Source organism: Protopterus annectens, chromosome 7.part0, assembly GCF_019279795.1.
Source record: "Protopterus annectens isolate FY-2018-M chromosome 7.part0, PAN1.0, whole genome shotgun sequence".
NCBI classification, from domain to species: domain Eukaryota; kingdom Metazoa; phylum Chordata; order Ceratodontiformes; family Protopteridae; genus Protopterus; species Protopterus annectens.
In genome coordinates this window covers 644,815,376-644,835,856 of record NC_056739.1, presented here as the reverse complement: position 1 = coordinate 644,835,856, position 20,481 = coordinate 644,815,376, and the positions used below count along the sequence as shown (strand labels likewise).

The 20,481-nt window shown below is 41.8% G+C and overlaps 1 protein-coding gene across 1 annotated transcript in view; it reads right to left on the bottom strand.

Moving 5' to 3' along the window:
• Nucleotides 1-20,481, bottom strand: part of ICE2 (interactor of little elongation complex ELL subunit 2) — a gene marked incomplete in the record, with an annotated part of 1,939,141 nt that overhangs the window by 1,717,538 nt on the left and 201,122 nt on the right. The window contains 1 exon segment of the mRNA XM_044077213.1: nt 9,719-9,838. Coding sequence (XP_043933148.1) covers nt 9,719-9,838 — 120 coding nt within the window.

Below are 20,481 nucleotides of genomic sequence, written 5' to 3'. Positions count from 1 at the left end.
CTTCTAAATATCTGAGAACAACTGACAGTGAAATTGCTTGCCCAGTATTAACACTTAACATATGGGTTCATCACTGAATCCTACATACTGCTCCTGTGGAAACAATGTTTCCCATTTCCTGTACACAAATGAAGCCCCTCAAACAATTGTATTGCCTCTATCAAAAATCCTGCCACCTCCTTGTCATGATTTTAAACTTGGTAGTTTTTGAACTGCCTGCCCCTACTACAATTTTGACTTTGGACCCCTTCTCCCATTCTCATCTCATCTGCTCATTATACTGGGCAATGTAAGATCAAATGGGAAGCCCCCCCCCAGCCCCTTAGACTCTTAAAGCTAGGGTTGCCTTCTGTTTTATACAATCTCACTCAATTAGTATAAATTTCAATAGTCACTGTATTAATCCATTTTTTCCTACATTAATTTTAAAATCTGCAACATCTGAAACTAGATTGCCAGTTACTGGACAGACTAGGAACTGCTTTGCAGGAATCAGCCTGGGATTTTGCTTCAGTTTTGCTGCTGGTGAGAAAAGGAGCAGAGGGACATTATTTATTAGTCTATGTATACATTATCAATCACTGGAAAGTCTGAAACTTTTCTCCTAGTGGGAAAGAAGCATAATAGTGGTTCCTGCTCGTCTCCAATAGGCCAATGTGTGGATATGACTTTACTGGTTGCAGTTTTGATGAAAACATCTTCAGGACTTTTGTACATCTTGGCTTTCTGTTGCACTCAACTATTGCAGGTTCCATCCAGGGTCCCTCCTGGGAGAAGGTAACAGAAGTGTACTGAACATAAACACCTCACGGCATCTTCTGAGAGAAGACTATAGAAGCATACTGAGTACATAAACATCTGGGTTAATAGTATTACTTAGGAAGGAGCATGTGATTAGGGCTTCTGTAGAGAGAAGGATCAAAGAATTAAAGAATTACTTATTCCTAGTTGTGGGCAGCTCTGCTGAGACCAGCACTATCACCACTATCAGACACAGTAAATAGGAACCATGGACAAGCACTCCCACACAATTTCAGATGGTATCTTGAGACAATGTAAGAACTATCTCAAGTTGTCTGACAATCATCTACCACTGAAATAACAATGCAGCATGTGAGAGATGTATTTAACTGTCTCTGTAGGCTAAAGGATCTCACTCCACATCACACCATCCCACAACATACAATTCATCCTGCGCAGATGTTCTACAGCTTAACTTGTCCAAACCACAAAGACATATGTAATGAGACAAGGGCATTAAGCACCCTAGCAACATTCCAAACCTGCAACATGAGATTTCAAGCAAATGAAGCAGGCACCCACCCAACCAAATATTCTGTTCACAGGTGACTCAACAGTTAGATGTATGGACGAGCCACTCAGCAGGATGAGTAAAGGAAAGGGCGACAGTCAACTGCTCATCTGGTGCCAGGATTCACTACATTACACATGCACTCAAGTCCATGAACAGCAAATACTATTCTGTCATACCATACGACACCCTGGACTATATAAAGAGATGGGATGGAGCTTTCAGACTATGTAATCCAGGCATGAGCCTAACACTGGCCAGCATTCTATCTTTTCCAAGGATGACACCTCAACACAAGCAAAAAAAATTGCCTTCAGTAATTGGCTTAGCTTTTATTGTCATGCAAAGGAGGTTACAATGTGTCAGCTGGCAGGGTATAGTTAACGCACCATGATGGTTTGTCAGGAACACTCTTGCACCTGTCCTCTCTAGGCTTTCTTTTATTGGTTAAATCATTTTTTATCCCCCACAGTGCCTTTTTTATGCAATGCCAAACAGGTCAACCTAACAATGTAACAAAATAAACAAAGAAGAATATAAAAGTACTACTTATCAATGCTAGGAGCCTAAACAAAAAACTCCATTCACTGCAAGTCCACCTAACTTTGGAGGGCAAAGGCATCTGCATATTGACAGAGACATGGTTCATATCATTGCAGAACACTCCACAGATACAAGACTACAATGCCTTCCACACACTGTAGACCAGCTACTGCGCAGGAAGGTGGAAGTGTCTCGGTCTTCATCCAGAAAAGACTTGCATCAAGGCTGATTAAGCGGCATGATGCCCTTGAGATTCTTCATGGGCAACTCACAGTCAACAAAATCCCTTACCCTATCCAGGCAAGCTACATAACCCGCTCTATGACTCAAGAAAGGTGCAGGAATAAAACAGGCCTTTGAAATCACCAAGCCCAGAAGGGATCCAGTTCTCATATACTGTACACAGTAGCAGGGAATAGAATTCATAATGGTGCAGGAATCAAACAGGTGTTCTGAGATGACAGAGTCCAGAATTATTTTTATTTTGGCTTTGTTTACTAGATTTGCTAGACTGGGTTTAGTCAAAAAATAAAAAAAAAAGAAAACTTTTTCAGCGAATACCCAGGGGAAAAATGTTCCAACATATTAGACATTTTTAAACAGACATTCAGTAATACATATGAACAAACATATTTAGATATTTGTTTCCTAATGAAATTACATTCATTTGAACTAAAGACAAAGTATTACAATTTAAAAGACATTTATGTATTAGCAGATGTTGAACACTGAACATCTGAAGAGGTGTTATTAGTAGGCTTTTTAAATAGATAACACATCATGTGATTAGTGTTTAGGAATTCAAAAAAAATGAAGGTGAGGGAAGGAACTAGGTAGGGAAGAAAATGTTAATATTGTAGTTAAAAGAGGAGTTTAAAGCAGGTTCTTAGAAATATATATATACATATTAGGTTACATTAGAAGTATAGAGATTGGTGGTGAGCAGCATCACAAAACTATGCATATAGCTGGGAGATGTTAGTAAAGCTATTCCAGTACTGCAGAATACAAGTTTAAGGATACAGGATTCTGAATGAAGAAAAAACGTTTGACAATACGGCAAGCTGAACATAACAGTGGCATTTATCCTGGAGGCATACATGAGCAGACCCTTTGATTTGACAGGGGAAGGTGTAGTTGGGTTTTAAATACATTTAAGTGGCAGTGGAATGTGGCTGCACTGTTTAGCTACACTACTTGAAAACAGAGATTAACCTGCAGTACCAGATGATTTGGTTACAGTGATTAGGGATTTTTCTCTACAGTGTAAAATTCTTTTGGGGGGAGTACTGTTGTATTAAGTTGTTAAGGGCTGGACAATTCTTTTACTTATGGAGAAATCTGCACATTGCAGTTACCTGACAGAGAGCTATGTGATGCGGTAGTTCTCATCAGTTTAATTCTCTGAGAGCTAGGCAGTGGTATGTTCTATTGTTACAAAAGAACAACCAAATTTGTAATAAGCCATACAGTAACATTGCTCAAGTTGTGAGACTTAGTTAGCAACAACTGGGTTAGCATAGAGGAGAGAGATGGCAGATGGGACTCAGTTCCCATATAATCATACAAAGGAGACGAATACAATCCAGAACAGTATGCAGCACATTTTAGGTTACCAGGCAAAAGCTGCAGAAGCCAAAAAGTACTCATCCTTACAAGCCACACTGCCTGCTAGACAAGGGTAGGACTTTGACTCAGCAGAGAAGGAAAGGCCTCATAAGGCTATCCAGTCTGGGGATATGTGCATAAAGTAACACCCCAGTCTGACTAGGGAGGCATACAAAAAACTATGACCCCCAATGAGCAGCATCAGGACAGAGGGGGTTCCTCCAAGCTTTTAAAACAACATCCTCCAAAGTATGGCTTTAAGGGAGAAACTACAGGAGCTCTCCAGAGCACCAAACCCTCGTGGAAAATCAGAAAAGAAACAGATATGACCAAAAGTCTTCCAAAAGGGCCCAGGGTAGGTAGGGGATCCCACACTTTCCTTACTCCAGAACAAAGACGTCCTTTCTCTGGCCTCCAAACAGGAGGCAGCCAGATAGAGGGAACCGCATCTATTCCTCCATTTGTACAGCATGACCAAACAACCAAGAGGGTGTCAAAGACAAAAAACTTCATGCAGATGTCATCTAGGTCATCTATGAAGCATAACAGAGACATAGCACTCAACCTTTTAGCACAAGAAATCTGGACAAAGTCTAATTTAATGGGGGGACAAAGGACCAAAATAGGGACAGGTTGTAAATATTGCTCAGAGAAATTTAGAAAGTTGCTGGAATAACAAGACTTGTGCTATCTGAAGGATATAAAGCCTGAAACTAATGTATGTCATTTAGTGCCTTTAATCCTTAGTGCTTTCCCTGAAAAATCATCATTTTTTATGTAGGAAAGACCAAAAATGTGAGGCAAAGATCTGGACATCCTGCAAAAATCTGGGCAGTTGAGAGGTATGACACAGAGATGGCACACGAGGAAAGGAATACTAACATGGCACTTATCTAGCCAAACTGGAGGTAAAGCTCTCTCTCCAACAAAGACTGAACTTGACAGTCAAGAGGAGAAGGTAAACAGTTGCACCACACCACACATCACATAGTCTCACTAAATCTATACCACCAAAATCCACACACAGAAACAGAAAAACATTTGTGGCGGCTCTCAAAATCTAAGAAACCTCCAAAGCAGAAAGCAACCTCCACCCCCCCCAATACAACCTAAATGACACATAGCCCGCAGACTCAGTGTGCCACTCAACCACAGCCAATAAGGCAAAACAACCTACCCAACACTCTAGTCATAGGTGACTATAGTCCGGCACACTGATGTCCCACTCACCAGGCTAAACAAGGAGAAGGTTCCTGTCAAGCTGCCTGTCGGGTGCCAGGATCCGCCACATAACCCACGCACTCCGGTCACTCCACAAGTACAAATATGACTCTGTCATTGTCCATGTTGGTGTGAACGACCTGAGACATACCTCCCTGGACTACATGAAAAGAGACATGGAAGAGCTCTAAGATCTTGTAGCCCAGGCAGGTATGACCCTAGCCCTAAGTAGCATTCTGCCATCACCCAGAATGATACTGCAGTACAAGGACAAAATGATTGACTTCAACAATTGGCTAAGCTTCTGGTGTCATTCTAAAGGGATCTAGTATCCGTCTGCCTGGGATGACATGGTTGACAGACCACGATGCTTTGCCAGAGATGGCCTGCAACCTGTCACCCCTGGGATTCTGGAGAGTGGCTAAGGTTCTTGCTGCCCCTACAGTGTCTTTTTTAGGAAAGGTTCAAATGACAAATTCACCACCGTAACAGGGACAGGCAAGCAAAAACCGAGGGTGATGCTACTCAATGCTAGAAGTCTAAATCTCAAAATGCACTCACTCCAGGCACACTCTAAAATGGAAAACATCGATATCTGTGCAGTGACTGAGACCTGGTTCAAGGCTCCAGAGAGCACCCCTGCACTACCAGACTAACTCATACCACACTTTTCGGCCATGTAACCTAGACCGGAAAACAAAAGGCAGAAGTGTGTCCATATTCATTAAGGATATCCACACCTCCAGGCTAGTTGCTCAGCATAATGCAGCCGAGGTTATCCAAGTGCAACTAACTCTGGGCAAAACTGCAATCCAAATTGTAGCTTGCTACAGATCCCCCACCATGCCCCAGGATTCCCACTCCTCTTTTCTTGGTGTACTGGAAAATTAGGGTTCAACCAAACACCCTAATAATGGGCAATTTCAACTACCCCACCATTAACCGGGAAAACTACTCCTGTACCAACTTCTTCGCACAACGCTTTCTGGAATTCATAAACTCCAATGCCCTGGATCAACTTATCCACACACCCACCATGGGCAACAATATCCTAAATCTAGTCATTACCAACATGAGTGACCGGTGTTCCATACTGGAAGTTAACGCCTTATTGGTCCGATCCGACCATAAACTAATCACCCTAGATATCCATATCCTGCCCCCCCACCCCACCCCATTAAGGAAACCACGGTAAAAATTTCTCCAAAGCCAACTTCATGCTTCCTAAGACAGAAGTGGTGAACTTCATAACACCCATGCAGATGGACAATACAGTTACGACTACTGAATCCTACACAACTGCACTTTATAAGCACTTAAACAAGTGCATGGATCGTGCTATCCCAAACAGAACCAAGACGCTATTCTCCAAAAAAAGGAAGCCAATCTGGTGGTCCCCTGCCATAAACTAACTATACAACAGAAGGAAGAAACTGTTGCAAAAGAGAGTAAAATGCCATGAGTGGTGGAGCTCCCTGGTCAGCCTCAGTAAGAAGCTGCAATCCCTGATAAAATCCTCCAAAGCTAGTTACGAAAACAAAATCGCCACTGATTCTAAAGACAAACACAAAGCATTCTATAGCTATGTCAAGAATCTCAATGGCAACACTCAGATCTGCTCTGAGTTACAGTACAATGACACTAAATATACAGACCCAACTGATATTGCCAACATCCTGGCAGATAGGTTCAGTGCTAACTTTACCCCCCTCTCACCCCCCTAAAGGGCCCATCTCTATACCGGAAGAATGCAAAGTTTCTGTAATCACGGCTATACAGGTAAAAAAAACACACTCTCCAAAGCTAAGAACACAGCATGCATGGGACCAGACAACATCCCAAGCTCTGTTCTACACGAACTACAGAACAAACTAGCACCCCACCTAAGTACCATGTTCAATCATAGCCTCACCTCAGGCTTTGTGCCCGCTGAATGGCGCACAGCGACGGTTATTTCACTCCACAAGGGGGGGAGCCACCACAGACCGCAGGAACTACCGCCCCATTAGCCTGACGAGCCTGGTCTGCAAGACCATGGAACGTATCATCATGGAACTTCTAAACAAAGACATTGGTAATCTCCAAACTCTGGACCCCACCCAGTCCGGGTTTGTAAAAGGCAGATCATGTCTCCTAAACCTGATCGACTTCTTTGAAGCAGTCACCAAAGCCGTAGACAAGGGTAAGGTGGTTCACACAGCCTATCTAGATCTTGTAAAGGCTTTCAACACCATCCCCCCACTCTGGAATTATAGGTAAACTCACTAAACTAGGTTTAAATCCCTATGTCACAAGATGGGTTGCCAACTGGCTCACTGACAGAACCCACAGTGTGAAAGTAGCAGACTCCAAATCTGATTTCAGACCAGTGACAAGTGGAGTACACAGGGTTCAAGTCCTGGGTCCTCTCCTGTTTGGTATCTTCTTCTCTGAAGTACAGGCTAACACAGACGGTCTTTGGCTAATGAAGTTTGCAGATAACTGCAAACTAGGAGCCATAATCGAAGCTCCTAAAGATGTGGACATCCTACAAAAGGGCCTCACTGAGAGATGCCTGGTGTCAAAGCCATGGCCTCAAGCTCAATGCCAAAAAGTGCATTGTCATCTCCTTTGATAAAAACTCTGTACCCATGAACTACAACATAAGCGGTAATATACTTAACACCAAAAGTGTGATAAGAGACCTTGGGACACAGGTGGACAGTAGTCTCGCCTTTGATAATCACATCGCCACAGTAGTCAGGAAATCCTTCTACATGGCACACCATCACAAAAGTTTTCTCATCCAGAAAAAAAAAAAAAAGACGTCATTGTTCCCCTCTACTCATCACTCATTAGACCCACTATAGAGTACAACACCCTTTTTGGTATGTACCTCACAAGACATCTACAACGGGAAAGGCCACAGAAATACCTCACAAAGAGGATTACCAGCCTCAAACAGATGCCCTACGCAGACAGTCTTAAAAAACTCCAGCTTTACTCCATTTCACATTGCCTACTCAGAGGTGATCTCTGCCTAACATACAAAGTTATGTCAAACCCAGAGCTGTTGGACATGCTCCACTTAAAGAAATCCCAATCCCTTCGAGCTACACGCTCTAGGGACCTAAACCTTGTCACCACAATAAACAGAACATGCCGGAGGGATAGATTCCTGTACCAGAGACTTCCCATACTCTGGAATAAACTACCTATCTATATCAAACAGAGCTTCTCATTAGCATTCTTCAACAAAAATCTTGATGATTGGATGGGAAACAGGACATTCACCCCGGGGATCACTTCTGTGGCTCTGCTCGACAGTGGCACAGGAAAATAATTTTCTTGGGTGGCAAAAGCCAGAGTACCTTTTTGGCTTGACTTGTATTGGCCCTAGGGCCGATAGCCTTGTACCTACCTATGAACATCTATATGCACAAATTTCTGCACCTGAGAATCAAGCACCTGAAGAGCTGGACCAGTGCCTCAACCCCTCAATCAAGGCACCAGCCACTCGCAAGCTACACAACTCCCACTATGACCCAAAAATGGTGCAGCCCAACCACAGGTGAACCCAAGAATGGTGCAGCCTAACCCACAGTTGAACCCAAGAATAGTGCAGGGAATAAATAGGCTTTCTGATATCACCAAGCTTAACCACAGCTGAACACTCAAAGAACAAGTGGAGCTAAAAGCCCTGAGAACCACAAATCTGAGAAGAGATGACCCGTAGAGCTGCTAAACCATGATCAAAACAGACCTGGACTGGGTTAATGTAGTGGGGAAGTATAGCATTAACACCCCAGGATGTGGCCTCCAGATGGGAGCTATAGATATGGATCCCCCCAGGCCTCAAGTCCCTCCCTGGTATGGAATAAAGGGACAGGACTGTGTACCCACTACAAAATAGTGATCTCTGCACCTGAGGGGCCTGGGAGGCTGCACATCCTTATACTTACCTTCTTTAGAACAGGTGTCCCGGTCAAGTAGTCCAAATGATGCCTTGGGTTCCTAGGTTACAGCCTGACTGTAAGGAAAGGCAGGAGCTTTCCTACTGATCCTTTGAGGAGCTGTCTTTTATCACATCATAGAAAGAATCATTAAAAAAAAAAAATCTTAACTCTCATCAAAAACAAAGGGCATACTAAGGAACTCCAGTGAGAACAGTAAGGACTGGGATCTACATTGTGTAAGTAGGAAAAAAATGGGGGCAAAAGGGATGAGTATGCCTATGAAGCTGACATAAGATGTGATGAGTGTCAACACAGGAGTGCAACCACCCAACAAGTGCTGCAACTCCTGAAAAAAAAAATGTTGCATTCTACACGATGGAAAGAATAACCCAGCTTAAGGATCCATCAAATATAGGCTTCAGTGATTGATCTGCAGGTCATACAGAAAATGCAATGAGTTTACTAGTTGTATAATAAAGCAAGGTAAATGACATTTATGCTATCATCATCTGTATTCAAAAATAAAGCAAAATGTTTAGCTTTTCAGAAGATTCAAAACATACTGTGCAGGAGATAATTTACACTCACATACACAACATACAAAATGTCTTTTCCAGTATGATAAGTACATGACAGTAGGAAGACAATTGTAGTCCAAGTTTACTGACAGCTCAAAAGTACGGTCCCATGGTGGGAAGCACTATAAACCTGCTGGAGCACTACCTTCTGTGTATTCCTCTCCCATAGTGCAAGCTGTAAAATGTGACTCCTCACTAAATGCATCTGCCTATCAGAAAGGAAGTGACAGGCAATTACTGCAGTGCTCACTGCACGCTCGCAATGACACCCTGGTTACCACCTACATCAGAGGTATATTCGGACTTCTGAGCCCCTGGAAAAGTAGAGCTCAGTACTAAATATAAAGGAAAAACTTGGGGCACTGCAGAAAGCACTAGAACAGTTCATTAAATGATGCTTAAGATCTGGCAATGCCACTAGAATGTGCCTGCAGATTTTTTAAAAAGTTCCCATTCATAGCCCACTGAATACCTGTTAGGTGACGAGACTGCTAATGAAAACACTTGCACAGCATCATTACCTTTGTGTAATGGATTGCATCATCTGTTATCATATTATAATCCTCAGCACACATCTTGGCAGCATTCTGAAGATACTTCATAAATTCTGCATTCTCCCGAGTCACAATATTTTTCATCTCCTAAAATGATAAAGTAGCATGGCCATCAGTTATTAAAAATAAGATATTTCATACTTTGTCTAATAGATTCATTGAATCTACACTGAATGACTTAGTACATTAGGTTACTCTAATAACGACAGTCACAGAAAACAAATATGTTTGACAGTGTCAATACATTCACAATTACATTAGTGCATAATGTTTTATAAACATTTAATTCTAGTGCAGAATGTTTTATAAACATTTAATTTCAGGAAAAGTGACAAAGTACGAACAAGATATTAAATCAGGAGGTCCATGCAACTCCCAAGAAACTAGAAGGCTCAAACACAAAGCATCTTGTATACTGAACTGGAAAGTAAAAATCTTTGTCACTTACCTCAGTCTATAGCTCAATTTGTTCATGACGACTCTCTTCCAGTTAATACATGCTAGGTGTCTCAGCCCAAAAGCCAGACTCTTGTAACGGTCATCCAAACAATGCTACTTCCGCTTTGATATAACAAGTGTAAAGTACTGAAGATGTTAGCTGAACTGACTTGTCCATTAAAAGAGAGCACCTTGGTTAAGCATTACGACTTTTAATTGTGCTTTAATTTCTCAAGTACAGTGCTAATTGCTACTCAGTGAGCCACACACACAAACTGAACATTACAGGAAATGAATATGATATCTACAAATTATACTTAATATTGGTCTTCCTGCAAAAGCACTGAATTAAAAATATTGCCGGTACAGTTCAGGTTAGGTTTCTATTTTAGCAGCAGACCAACAACAGTCCTAAGAATGAAAACAAAACACACATACATCTGAAACTCATGTTATTATTAAAAAGTAAAGCAGTGTCACCTGAGTAATTAGCTGCTGGAATATGTAGAATCTCTACTTCAGATTTCACCCACATAATGAAGAGAACTTAAATTTTACTTATTTTTATTTATTCACTCTTTGTTAAATGAGCTAGTTTCACTAGGCTAGTGGCCTCTTTCCAAGACAGGTCCAAAGGTGGTACTTGTATTACTAGGTGAAATTTGTCCAGGGTATCAGGGAGCAGCCCCTATTCTTTCTGATAGGCGTTTATGAATCTTTTATATCTAACTGAACTACCACCAACTCAAGCAGATGGGACCTCAGTTTAACATCCCATCTGAATATCAGCATACTCAGGAGTGCAGCACCCTCACAGTGTCAGCAATTCAATTACCTGGAGCGAGAATAGAACCCAGAGCCTCCTGGACTTCCAGCACTAAAGGAGTATCTGATGCATGTTGAGCCACTGACACTACTTAAAACTACTGTTAGATCCTATGCACCAAATACAAAACAGAATCCAAGAATGGACTTTGGTAAAGGCACTACATTTTTATTTATTTTTATTTTACATTTGGTAACTGGGAAAGTCTGACTGGACACAAGTCCTTTTTCAGCGGAGGCCCAGGGAGAAAAGCTCCAATTACAGCACAGGTTAATAATTCATCATATCACAAGGATTACATATATTTACACAAGAACAAAGCATAACATTAAGCTATGATTATTCAGTAAGCTGTACATCAGTAGAAATGTTCAAAATGATACAATATTGTACAGTATACATAATTGTCATCATTTGGAAGAGGGAGAGGAGATGTGGAAGAAGAGTGAAACTAGAGAAGTGAGCATAAGAGAAGTCTATCGAATGAAAATGAACTAGGGGGGAGCCAGAATAGGATGGAGTAGGATTAATCTGGGGTGTCACAGTGGCAAACACAGTTAGTTTGTAGGTGTGTTTTTAGAGATTTCTTGAACTGTGACGAGGAGCAATAATGTGAATGTGCTTAACAAAAGGATTAATGACATTTAGAAATTTAAAATTACTCACATCAGTGCTCCCAACATATTTACCATTATTATTAAAATTATGAGCATGTAACAAGGAAGTTAACAAGAGAGCCTGTACAGGTACTAGAAATATTTCGGAAATTTTATGAAAGTCTGTATAAAGCAGAAAAATATGGAAATCAAAGAAAAGGTACAAATAGAAATGTTTATGGAAGAATTAAATATACTAAGGTCAGAGGTAGATGAGGCTCATTTACAAACAGGATAAGAGAATACGAAATAAAAATGGCCATGTATAACCAATCCAAAGGAATCTTCCCAGAAATATGGTATTTCTGTGGAAGTTTGGAAGCTAGGAGGGAAAAAAAACTGATAAAGATCTGGAAGGTTTTGGTTAACGGTATTTTAAGAGGAGGAGAAGTACCAACATCCTGGAAGAAAGCAGTAGTAGCTGTACTACCTAAAGAGGGTAAAGATCCATCAGATCCAGCTTCATACATGCCCATTTCAATCCTAATCAAATGATGATAAAAAAGTGTCATCTGTAATGGCTAAAAATGGCAAAGGTGATGCCAAAATTGAAAGATGTGGATCAATGTGGTTTTGTGGAGGGGAGCCAAACATTTGACAACATTAAAAGAACAGGATGATTCAGACGGAAGCAGAACACAAGAAAATGCCACTGTTGTTGGTGGGTCTTGATGCAGAGAAAGCATTTGACAGACTAAGCTAGGAGTTTATGACTAGGGCAATGGAAGCATTTGCATTCTCTGATAAAATTATAAGGTTGATCAGGAGGATATATGAAGAATCGTAGTGAAAATTAAAGTTGATAGATTCCTCTCTGATAATTTTTGTTTACATGGAGGAACCAGGCAGGGAGTACCTTTCCCCTTCATTATTTGCATTATATTTAGAACTACTGGCAAAAAAAAAAAAAAAGAGACTCAAAAATTCAAGGATATAATCGGTATGGCAGTCAAGAAAAGCTGTCTATTTGAAGATATTATTTTATACCTGATAAAACCAGAAAAGGACATTTCAATGTCGTTGGAAAATGAGACAGTTTCAAATCTTTCTGGGATACAAAATTAATGAAGCTAAAACAAAGACAATAGCTGTAAATTATGTACTCACACACAACTTGACACATCAATATCCATATTTATGGGGACATGATAAAAAGAAGTACTTAGGAGTATGGATTAAAAAGGATTCTGGTGTGACAGCGAAGGATATGTGGGAAGAGACTAAAGATGATACAAAAACTGAGAACCTGGAAGCTATGTTGTATGGATATGGATAGTCAAGTTACAAGCAGTTAAAATGTTTTAAGCCCCTTTAGTTTTATATGCAGATCAGGCATTTTTATCAACCAGAGGAGAAGTTGAGGATGGCAATTAATAAAGAGTTAAAGGATTTTATCTGGGAGGGGAATACGGCAAGATTCAAGTGGGATAAGCTCATTCTTCCAACAGAAAAAGGTCGTTTCGGATCACCTGACTTGAAGGGGTATTTCAGAGCTACACAGTAAAGGCTCCTATACTGCAGAAACCTATAATTTAAAGAGAAAAGGGATGATGATGATGAAATGGGGGAAGCTCAAGAAATGAGGAGAGAATGGGATTTTGGATGCAGATCCTCAAGGAGAACAATAACCATACAGATTATTGCATTCATAAAGTAGAAGAAAGTATTCTAAGAAGTAAGCCAACACCAAACGCAGAAAGGAGATTCTGCTGATAGGGTTACTGCAATTAGGGATACAGACAAAAGGCAAGAGGAGTCTGGAATTTATTAGAAAAAACTAGCAGAAGAACCAAGTTATTGGGAGCAAATAATTACAGAGGGAAAGGCAACAGAACGGGAAGAGGCCAAGAATTTATTTGGACTGCAGGCTACAGATTGCCTTCCCAATCAAGGATTGGTATCAGAGTACAGGCAAAGAAAAATAAATAGGAGGATCCTAAATGAAAGACCAGCACTGGTAGAGTTTTTATTAGAATCTAGAACATAAACTGTGGTTAAAAAATAAATTAGTAGAGTATATAAAATATTGCATGATAACTAAGAATCAATTCACAAAGAAACAGTATGGGAATATATGTATGTCTTCCAAATAAGCAACGACATCCTGAAGATTTAGGATCTTTGCTTGGAAGTGTTTACATAGGTACTTTTATAGCCCTAGTAGACTCCAAAGAAGTTTTCCTCAGGTAGACTGCAAATGTGGGAGGTGTGATGGGGAAGAAAGAGGTCATTGGGAACATATTTTCTAGGAGTGTAAAGAGTTGGCAAATTTTAAAGATTCCTTGCAGACTACTCTGTCAGAAATACTGGGTGAGCAAATAACTACGGAAATAAATTTTTTGAGCTACGATACAGAATTGGAATTGCCTAAACATAGTAAGGGCTTACTGAGTAAATTATGGTGGCTGTCAAAAATGCAATTACTAGAAAACGGAAATCAAAGTCTAAACCAACTGTACTAGAAGAAGCGAATATAGTAAAGGTATAACAACTGGAATTGGGATATTTAGAAAAGGGGAGGAGCAAGTTGCATAAAAATGGGAATTGTGGGAACAATACATGCAGAGGAGGAACGAGGTTTAAAAGAAGGCAAGATATGAATGAGGTATCTATTGCTCGAGTGACGGTGACTGGGATAGATTATAAGTGATGGATGTTTGCAACTAAAATTATGTCAATATAGTTTGTGACATACGTCTGCAACTAAAGTTATGTCCATATACAATTGTCTATGTCATACATGGTAATTCAATAAAGAGGTTTCTTGTTTAAAAAAATATTAAAATTAAATGACTACACAAGACATGTACATCTCTGATAATTCATGCAAACTATGCTACAGTAATCTGAACTACAAGACCTGAAATAGGGTACTGGTAGGTTTCACAGGACATAAAAATAGAACACATTCAGTAGCATCTGCAACTCTACTGAGAAAGTCTGAGCACTGGATAGGGTACCACAGAGGGTTAAGGGAAGGAAGAGGAGACTAAACCTCTGTCCTTCACTCAGAGATGAGGGTGCAGAGATGCTGTATGCATGGCTAGATTGCTTGGTGAGGTTAAAAGCTCTAGCTGAGAAAAGGTAATACTAAAGGGGAGGGGGGAAATGTTTGTGCCTGGTAGTACATGCACATGAACCAAACTGGCACCCCATGACCCATGAAAGGATGGGAGGTTAAGTGAAGCCAAAGGAGAAAAGCCTTCAGTATTGTCAGGGTGGCACTATACACCCCATCACCTTTCCATCTTTAAGGGGCATCACAACGCAGCAGATGAAGGATGGTAAGTAGGTAATAAAAAAACTATGCACATCTCTTTTCCAAATGCACTTTTAACTGTTCAATACCTCTACCAGCTACTCCCTAATTCCAAGAGTCTTTCTATCCACATATTTTCTCATTCACACATACTTTATAAATGTGTACATACTTCTCAAACAGACAAATTTATCACTAACCTCCCTTCTCTCTCTCTTCTTACCTAATACAACTAATAACCTCTATCCCAACTCCACTTTTATATTTCCTTACCTACTTTATAACCCCAATACTGCTATTTTAATATAGCAGTACTTTACCCTCCCCATCTATTAACCTATTCATCTCTCCTATATTCCTCTCCTTTTGCTACCTTACCTATACCCAACTATACCTGCTAATGTATATACTCAATACGCATGCCTTGTAGTACTAGATTTGCTACGTGTTTTTTCTCTGTACTTGTCATGTGATTGCACTGGCTTATGCTTCTGTGTATGCCTTGAACTGTATTGAAAATAGACCGGCTTAAACTATTATCTGTGCCTTGTCCTATATTTCTCTCTACTACTTGTGTTTCTGTAGTGCATTTTGTTGTGTTTTTGCACAATGCATGTTGTTTTACTAACTGTGCTGAATACTATGTACATTCATACAAACTGCCTTTGTGGAGCTTTTCTTCTCAGGCCTCTAGTGAAAATGGGCTCTTCTTGGCCCAGTGGACTTTCCTGGTAAAACAAATGCCAATAAATAAATAAATAAATAAAAACAAAAGACGGGGAAAAAAAACAAACAGTCTACTAGAGTAGACCGAAAGGTACAACATTGCCAGAACAGATAGGTGCATAGGTGTTTACTATGCTAACAACCACGAAAGGGCATTTTTAAACCAAGCTATGCATCCCAAATCCCTGACAAGTTTTTGTACCCTTTATAAGTGTAAGCAAGGGTTTAGGAGACGAATCATTTACAGGCTGCCCATGTCCATTAGAGACACAGGTGCCAAACCAAGGATGAATTTCCTTTTCCCCCTCCAACCGTCCAAGTTACACCTGAATTGGGTTAGGGAAGAACTCTGCTTCACATGGATGGTTAGCCTGTTCCAGAGTAGGAATAGTCTCTGGGATATATACCGGTCTCTCCAGCAGGTCCTACTTATAGGTTCATAGGTTCATACTAGGCTATCTGCCCCTAGGGCATTTATAAGCCTAGCCAGAGTGTGTTTGGCTTTCGCCACCCATTTTAAATTAATTTTGCTATGCCTTTTTTTGAGGTTAGTATACTGTGCCTCTGTCTAACAGTGACACAGAAGTGGTAGCCGGGGTAAACCTACGATCTCCCATCCACTCATCAAGATTCCTCTTGAAGAGAGTCAATGTGGGACTCTGCCTAACCTGGACTGGGATTTTATTCCAGAGTGAAGGGAGCCTCTGGGTTATGAATCTGTCCCTCCAGCATGTCCTATTTATTTCAGTGCTGAGGTTCAAGTCTCTCGAGCGTAGCTCGATGGGATTTGGATTTTCTGAGGTGCAACATGTCCATTAATTCCGGGTTGGACATGGCTTTATACGTCAGGCACAGATCGCCTCTGAGCAGGCGGTATGCCACTGAGTAGAGCTGGAGTTTCTTTAACCGGGCAGCATATGGCATCTGTTTGAGCCCTTTGATCCTCTTGGTGAGGTACTTTTGGGGTCTTTCCAGTTGCTGCAGGTGTCTGGTAAGGTACATCCCAAAAGGGCATTGTACTCAATTATGGGCCTGATGAGGGATGAGTAAAGAGGTACGATGACCTCCCTGATCTAGATGTGAATCCCTTCATGATTAGGTGGGCTATATAAAATGTTTTTCTAACCACTTTGGCCACGTGGTTGTCAAATGAGAGATTGCTATCAACTTGGGTCCCCAAGTCCCTAATGACTTCTTCTGTACTTAATGGATTACCACCTATGTGGTAATTTGTGGGCACTTTGTTTTTGCCAAAGGGGATGACTATACACTTTTTGGCGTTTAGCTTGAGGCCATGGCTCTGGCACCAGTTGTCTGTTTCTATGAGGCCCTTTTGGAGGATGCTTGTGTCAGCTGGAGAGTTGATTATGGCGCCCAGTTTGCAGTCATCTGCGAACTTGGTCAGCCACAGTCCTTCCGTGTTGGCTTGTACCGCCGAGAAATATATACCGAACAAGAGAGGTCCCAGGACTGAGCCTTGTGGGATGCCACTTGTAACTGGTTTGGAGTCTGACATGGCTCCAGCAATTCTAACCATGTGGGTTCTGTCCTTGAGCCAGTTTGCAACTCATCTAGTGACATAGGGGTTTATATTTAAGCTGGTGAGCTTATCCATAATGCCCGAGTGGGGTATTGTATCGAAGGCTTTTGCGAGGTCCAGGTAGGCTGTGTGAACCACCTTCCCCTCGTCAATGGCCTTGGTGACTGTTTCAAAGAAATCAACCAGGTTTAAGAGGCAGGATCTGCCCTTAAAGCCAAACTGGGTAGGATCCAGTGTCTGTAGGTCCCCAATATCTTTATTTATGAGGTCCATGATGATCCTTTCCATAGCTTTGCAGACCAAGCTAGTCAGGCTTATGGGGCGATAGTTTCCAGGATCCGTTGAGGCACCACCTTTGTGGAGAGGGACCACTGTTGCTGTACGCCACTCTTTGGGTACATATTCTGTAGTAAGGCTAAGATTGAACAGTAGTTTTATGTTTGGGTTTAGCTCTTCTTGGAGTTCATGTAGGACGCAGCCCGGGACACCATCTGGTCCCATTGATGCTGTGTTTTTTGCTTTGGAGAGGGCGGCTCTTACCTGAGCATCTGAGATGTCAGGGGTCAGCACTCTGTTGGGATAGATATTTGTCCTTTTGGTGGGGAGGGGGGAGAAGTTTGCACTGAACCTGTCAGCTAGGATGTTGGCAATGTCTGTGGGCTCGGTGTATTTTTGTCATTTTGGACTAATTCTGAGCATATCTGGGAATTCCCACCCAGGTTCCTAACATAACTAAAGAAAGCCTTGTGATTATCCTTAGTGTCCTGTGCAATTTTTCTCTCGAAGCTGGCCTTAGACGATTTTATGAGTGCCCGTAGTTTTTTGCTAATACTGATCAGAGATGCCTTCCCTTTTTGGGATTTTGCTCTATCATGTAGTAGCTTCCTCCTTCTATTGTATAGTTTGTTTATGGCTGGGGTCCACCAGACAGGACGCCTGCCTTTGGAGGATTAGGTCTTGGTTTTATTTGGGATTGCATGATCCATGCATTCCTGAAGGTGTTCATAGAATGCATTTATAAAGGATTCTGCGGTCTGGGCCGTATTTTCCACAGGCCCGGGGGCTTTGAAGGATTTCGCCTCGGTTTTGAGGCGTGTGAAATTTGTGAAAGTTTTTCACTGTGGTTTTCTGGGCAGGGGGTGGGGTCGGGATGTGACTATCCAGTGAGATTAGTTTATGGTCTGATCTTGCCAGTGAGGGATACACTTCTGGTCTGGAGCATAGTGTCCCCATGTTGGTGATGATCAGGTCCAGTATGTTTTCCCCTCTTGTGGGAGTGGTAACAAGTTGTTCCATAGCATTTGAGTTTATAAAATCTAGGAACCTTTGGGCTAGGGTGTTGGAGCTAGAGTAATGCTCCCAGTCTATGTTTGGGTAGTTGAAGTCGCCCAATATAATGGTGTTTGGAGAGACCTTCATATTTTCCAGTATTCTCAGGAAGGCCAAGTGGGGTTCCTGTGTTTGGGAGGGTGGTCTGTAGCAGGCTATAAACTGGAAGGCAGTTTTACCCACAGTTAGTTGCACATGGATAGTCTCTGATGCTTCGTGCTGTGCCACCAACCTGGAGGTGTGGGTATCTTTGACGAATATTGATACTCCCCCTCCTTTTGTGGTTCGGTCCAAGTTTTGGGGCCGAAAAGCATGGTATGAGGTATAACCTGGTAGTGCTGGGGTGCTCTCGGGAGCCTTGAACCAGGTTTCTGTTACTGCACAGATATCGATGTTCTCCATGCTAAGGAGAGTTTCGAGTGCGTGCATCTTGAGGTTTAGACTTCTGGCAAGGTTAAAGTCTTTAGAATGGATAATGCTGTTGCTGTTTATTATACTTATATGCAGGAGGCCCATCAGAATGGGATCTGACAATGCCTTGTGTGCCAGGCATAGATTTCCCCTCAAAAGCCTGTAGGAGACAGAATACAGAGACAGGATGTGTTACTTACGCCCTGCATTCTTTTAGTGAGGAACCTCTGTGGATGTCCCAGCTGAGGGATATGCCTGGTTAGGTACATACCAAAGGTGGCATTGTACCAAATACAGATGAACAAAGACTTCCTTGGACCTAGATGCCATACATTTGATAAGTTGCACAATATGGAATGATTTCCTCACTACTGTACTCAAGACAGTCAAAGGCTAGATTTATTGTCCAAGTCACTGACTACTGGGTCAACTCTTAGATGTATGTTGTTAATCTGATAGTTACCAGGGGATGATGACTTCCTGAAGGATACTATTATGCATTTCTTGGCATTTAGTTTTATTCCACAGCTCTCACACCAGTTAATTGTCCGTGTCTGCTCTTCCTGGAGAACATTTGTGATGGCGAGGAATTTAATGACAGCTCCTAATTTGCAATCATTTGCAAATTTAGTCAGCCAGAGGTCAATGACATTGGCCTTGACTCCAGAGAAGCAAATCCCAAAAAGAAGTGGTCCCAGGACCAATCCGGGACTCTGCTTGTGACTGGCCTCTTTGTGGAGTTGGACTCTCCAATTCTAACTTCCAAGATCTACGGTTGCCACCTTTCGTTGTGGCTAAAACCAGAGTAAAGCCACACTCCTCGCATCAGTAACCCCACCCACCCCCTCTCCCAACCATATTCCGCCCACTTTGTGGCATCATGACAACATCACTTAGTGGGGAACACACTCTTTCTGTTCCTGCTGCCCGTTTTAGTCTGATTTACTTTTTTGTTGTTGTGTCTTTCGGCTTTTCCCAATTAGGGGTCGCCACAGCGGAACTCCGGCCCGCTAATGGTTGGCAGTAGATTTTTACGTGCCGAGTTGTCAGCCATGATGCACAACCTTCAACGAAGGTACGCCCATTCACGCACGTCTCCACACAGAAGATGCTCTAGCTGAGAATTGACCACGACAACGTTTTACTGTGAGGCGACAATGCTACCGCACCACCACCGCAGTTTTCGACAGACTTTTTTTTACAGAAAAGCCTAGTAAATCAGCAGATTTACAAACTCCCATAGTCGGTTTCCTTTTTTGAAACAGAATACCAGAGTTTGTACAGTGTTTTCCGGACTACCGGAGAATCAGTTCAATTTCCGGATAGTCCAGAAAAAAACAGAGGGGTGGCAACCCTACCTAGATCCTGTCTGAGCCAGCTGGCTATCCACCAGGTGACATAAGGGCTTGTACCTTACCTCTTGCGTTAACAATGTCCAAGTGTCAAATGCTCAAATGCCTTGGCCAGGTCAAGCTAGGTAGTGCAAAAGTACAGTTGTGTACCTACCATAAATGTAGATGTTAGTGTGTATTCACTGTTGCAGTC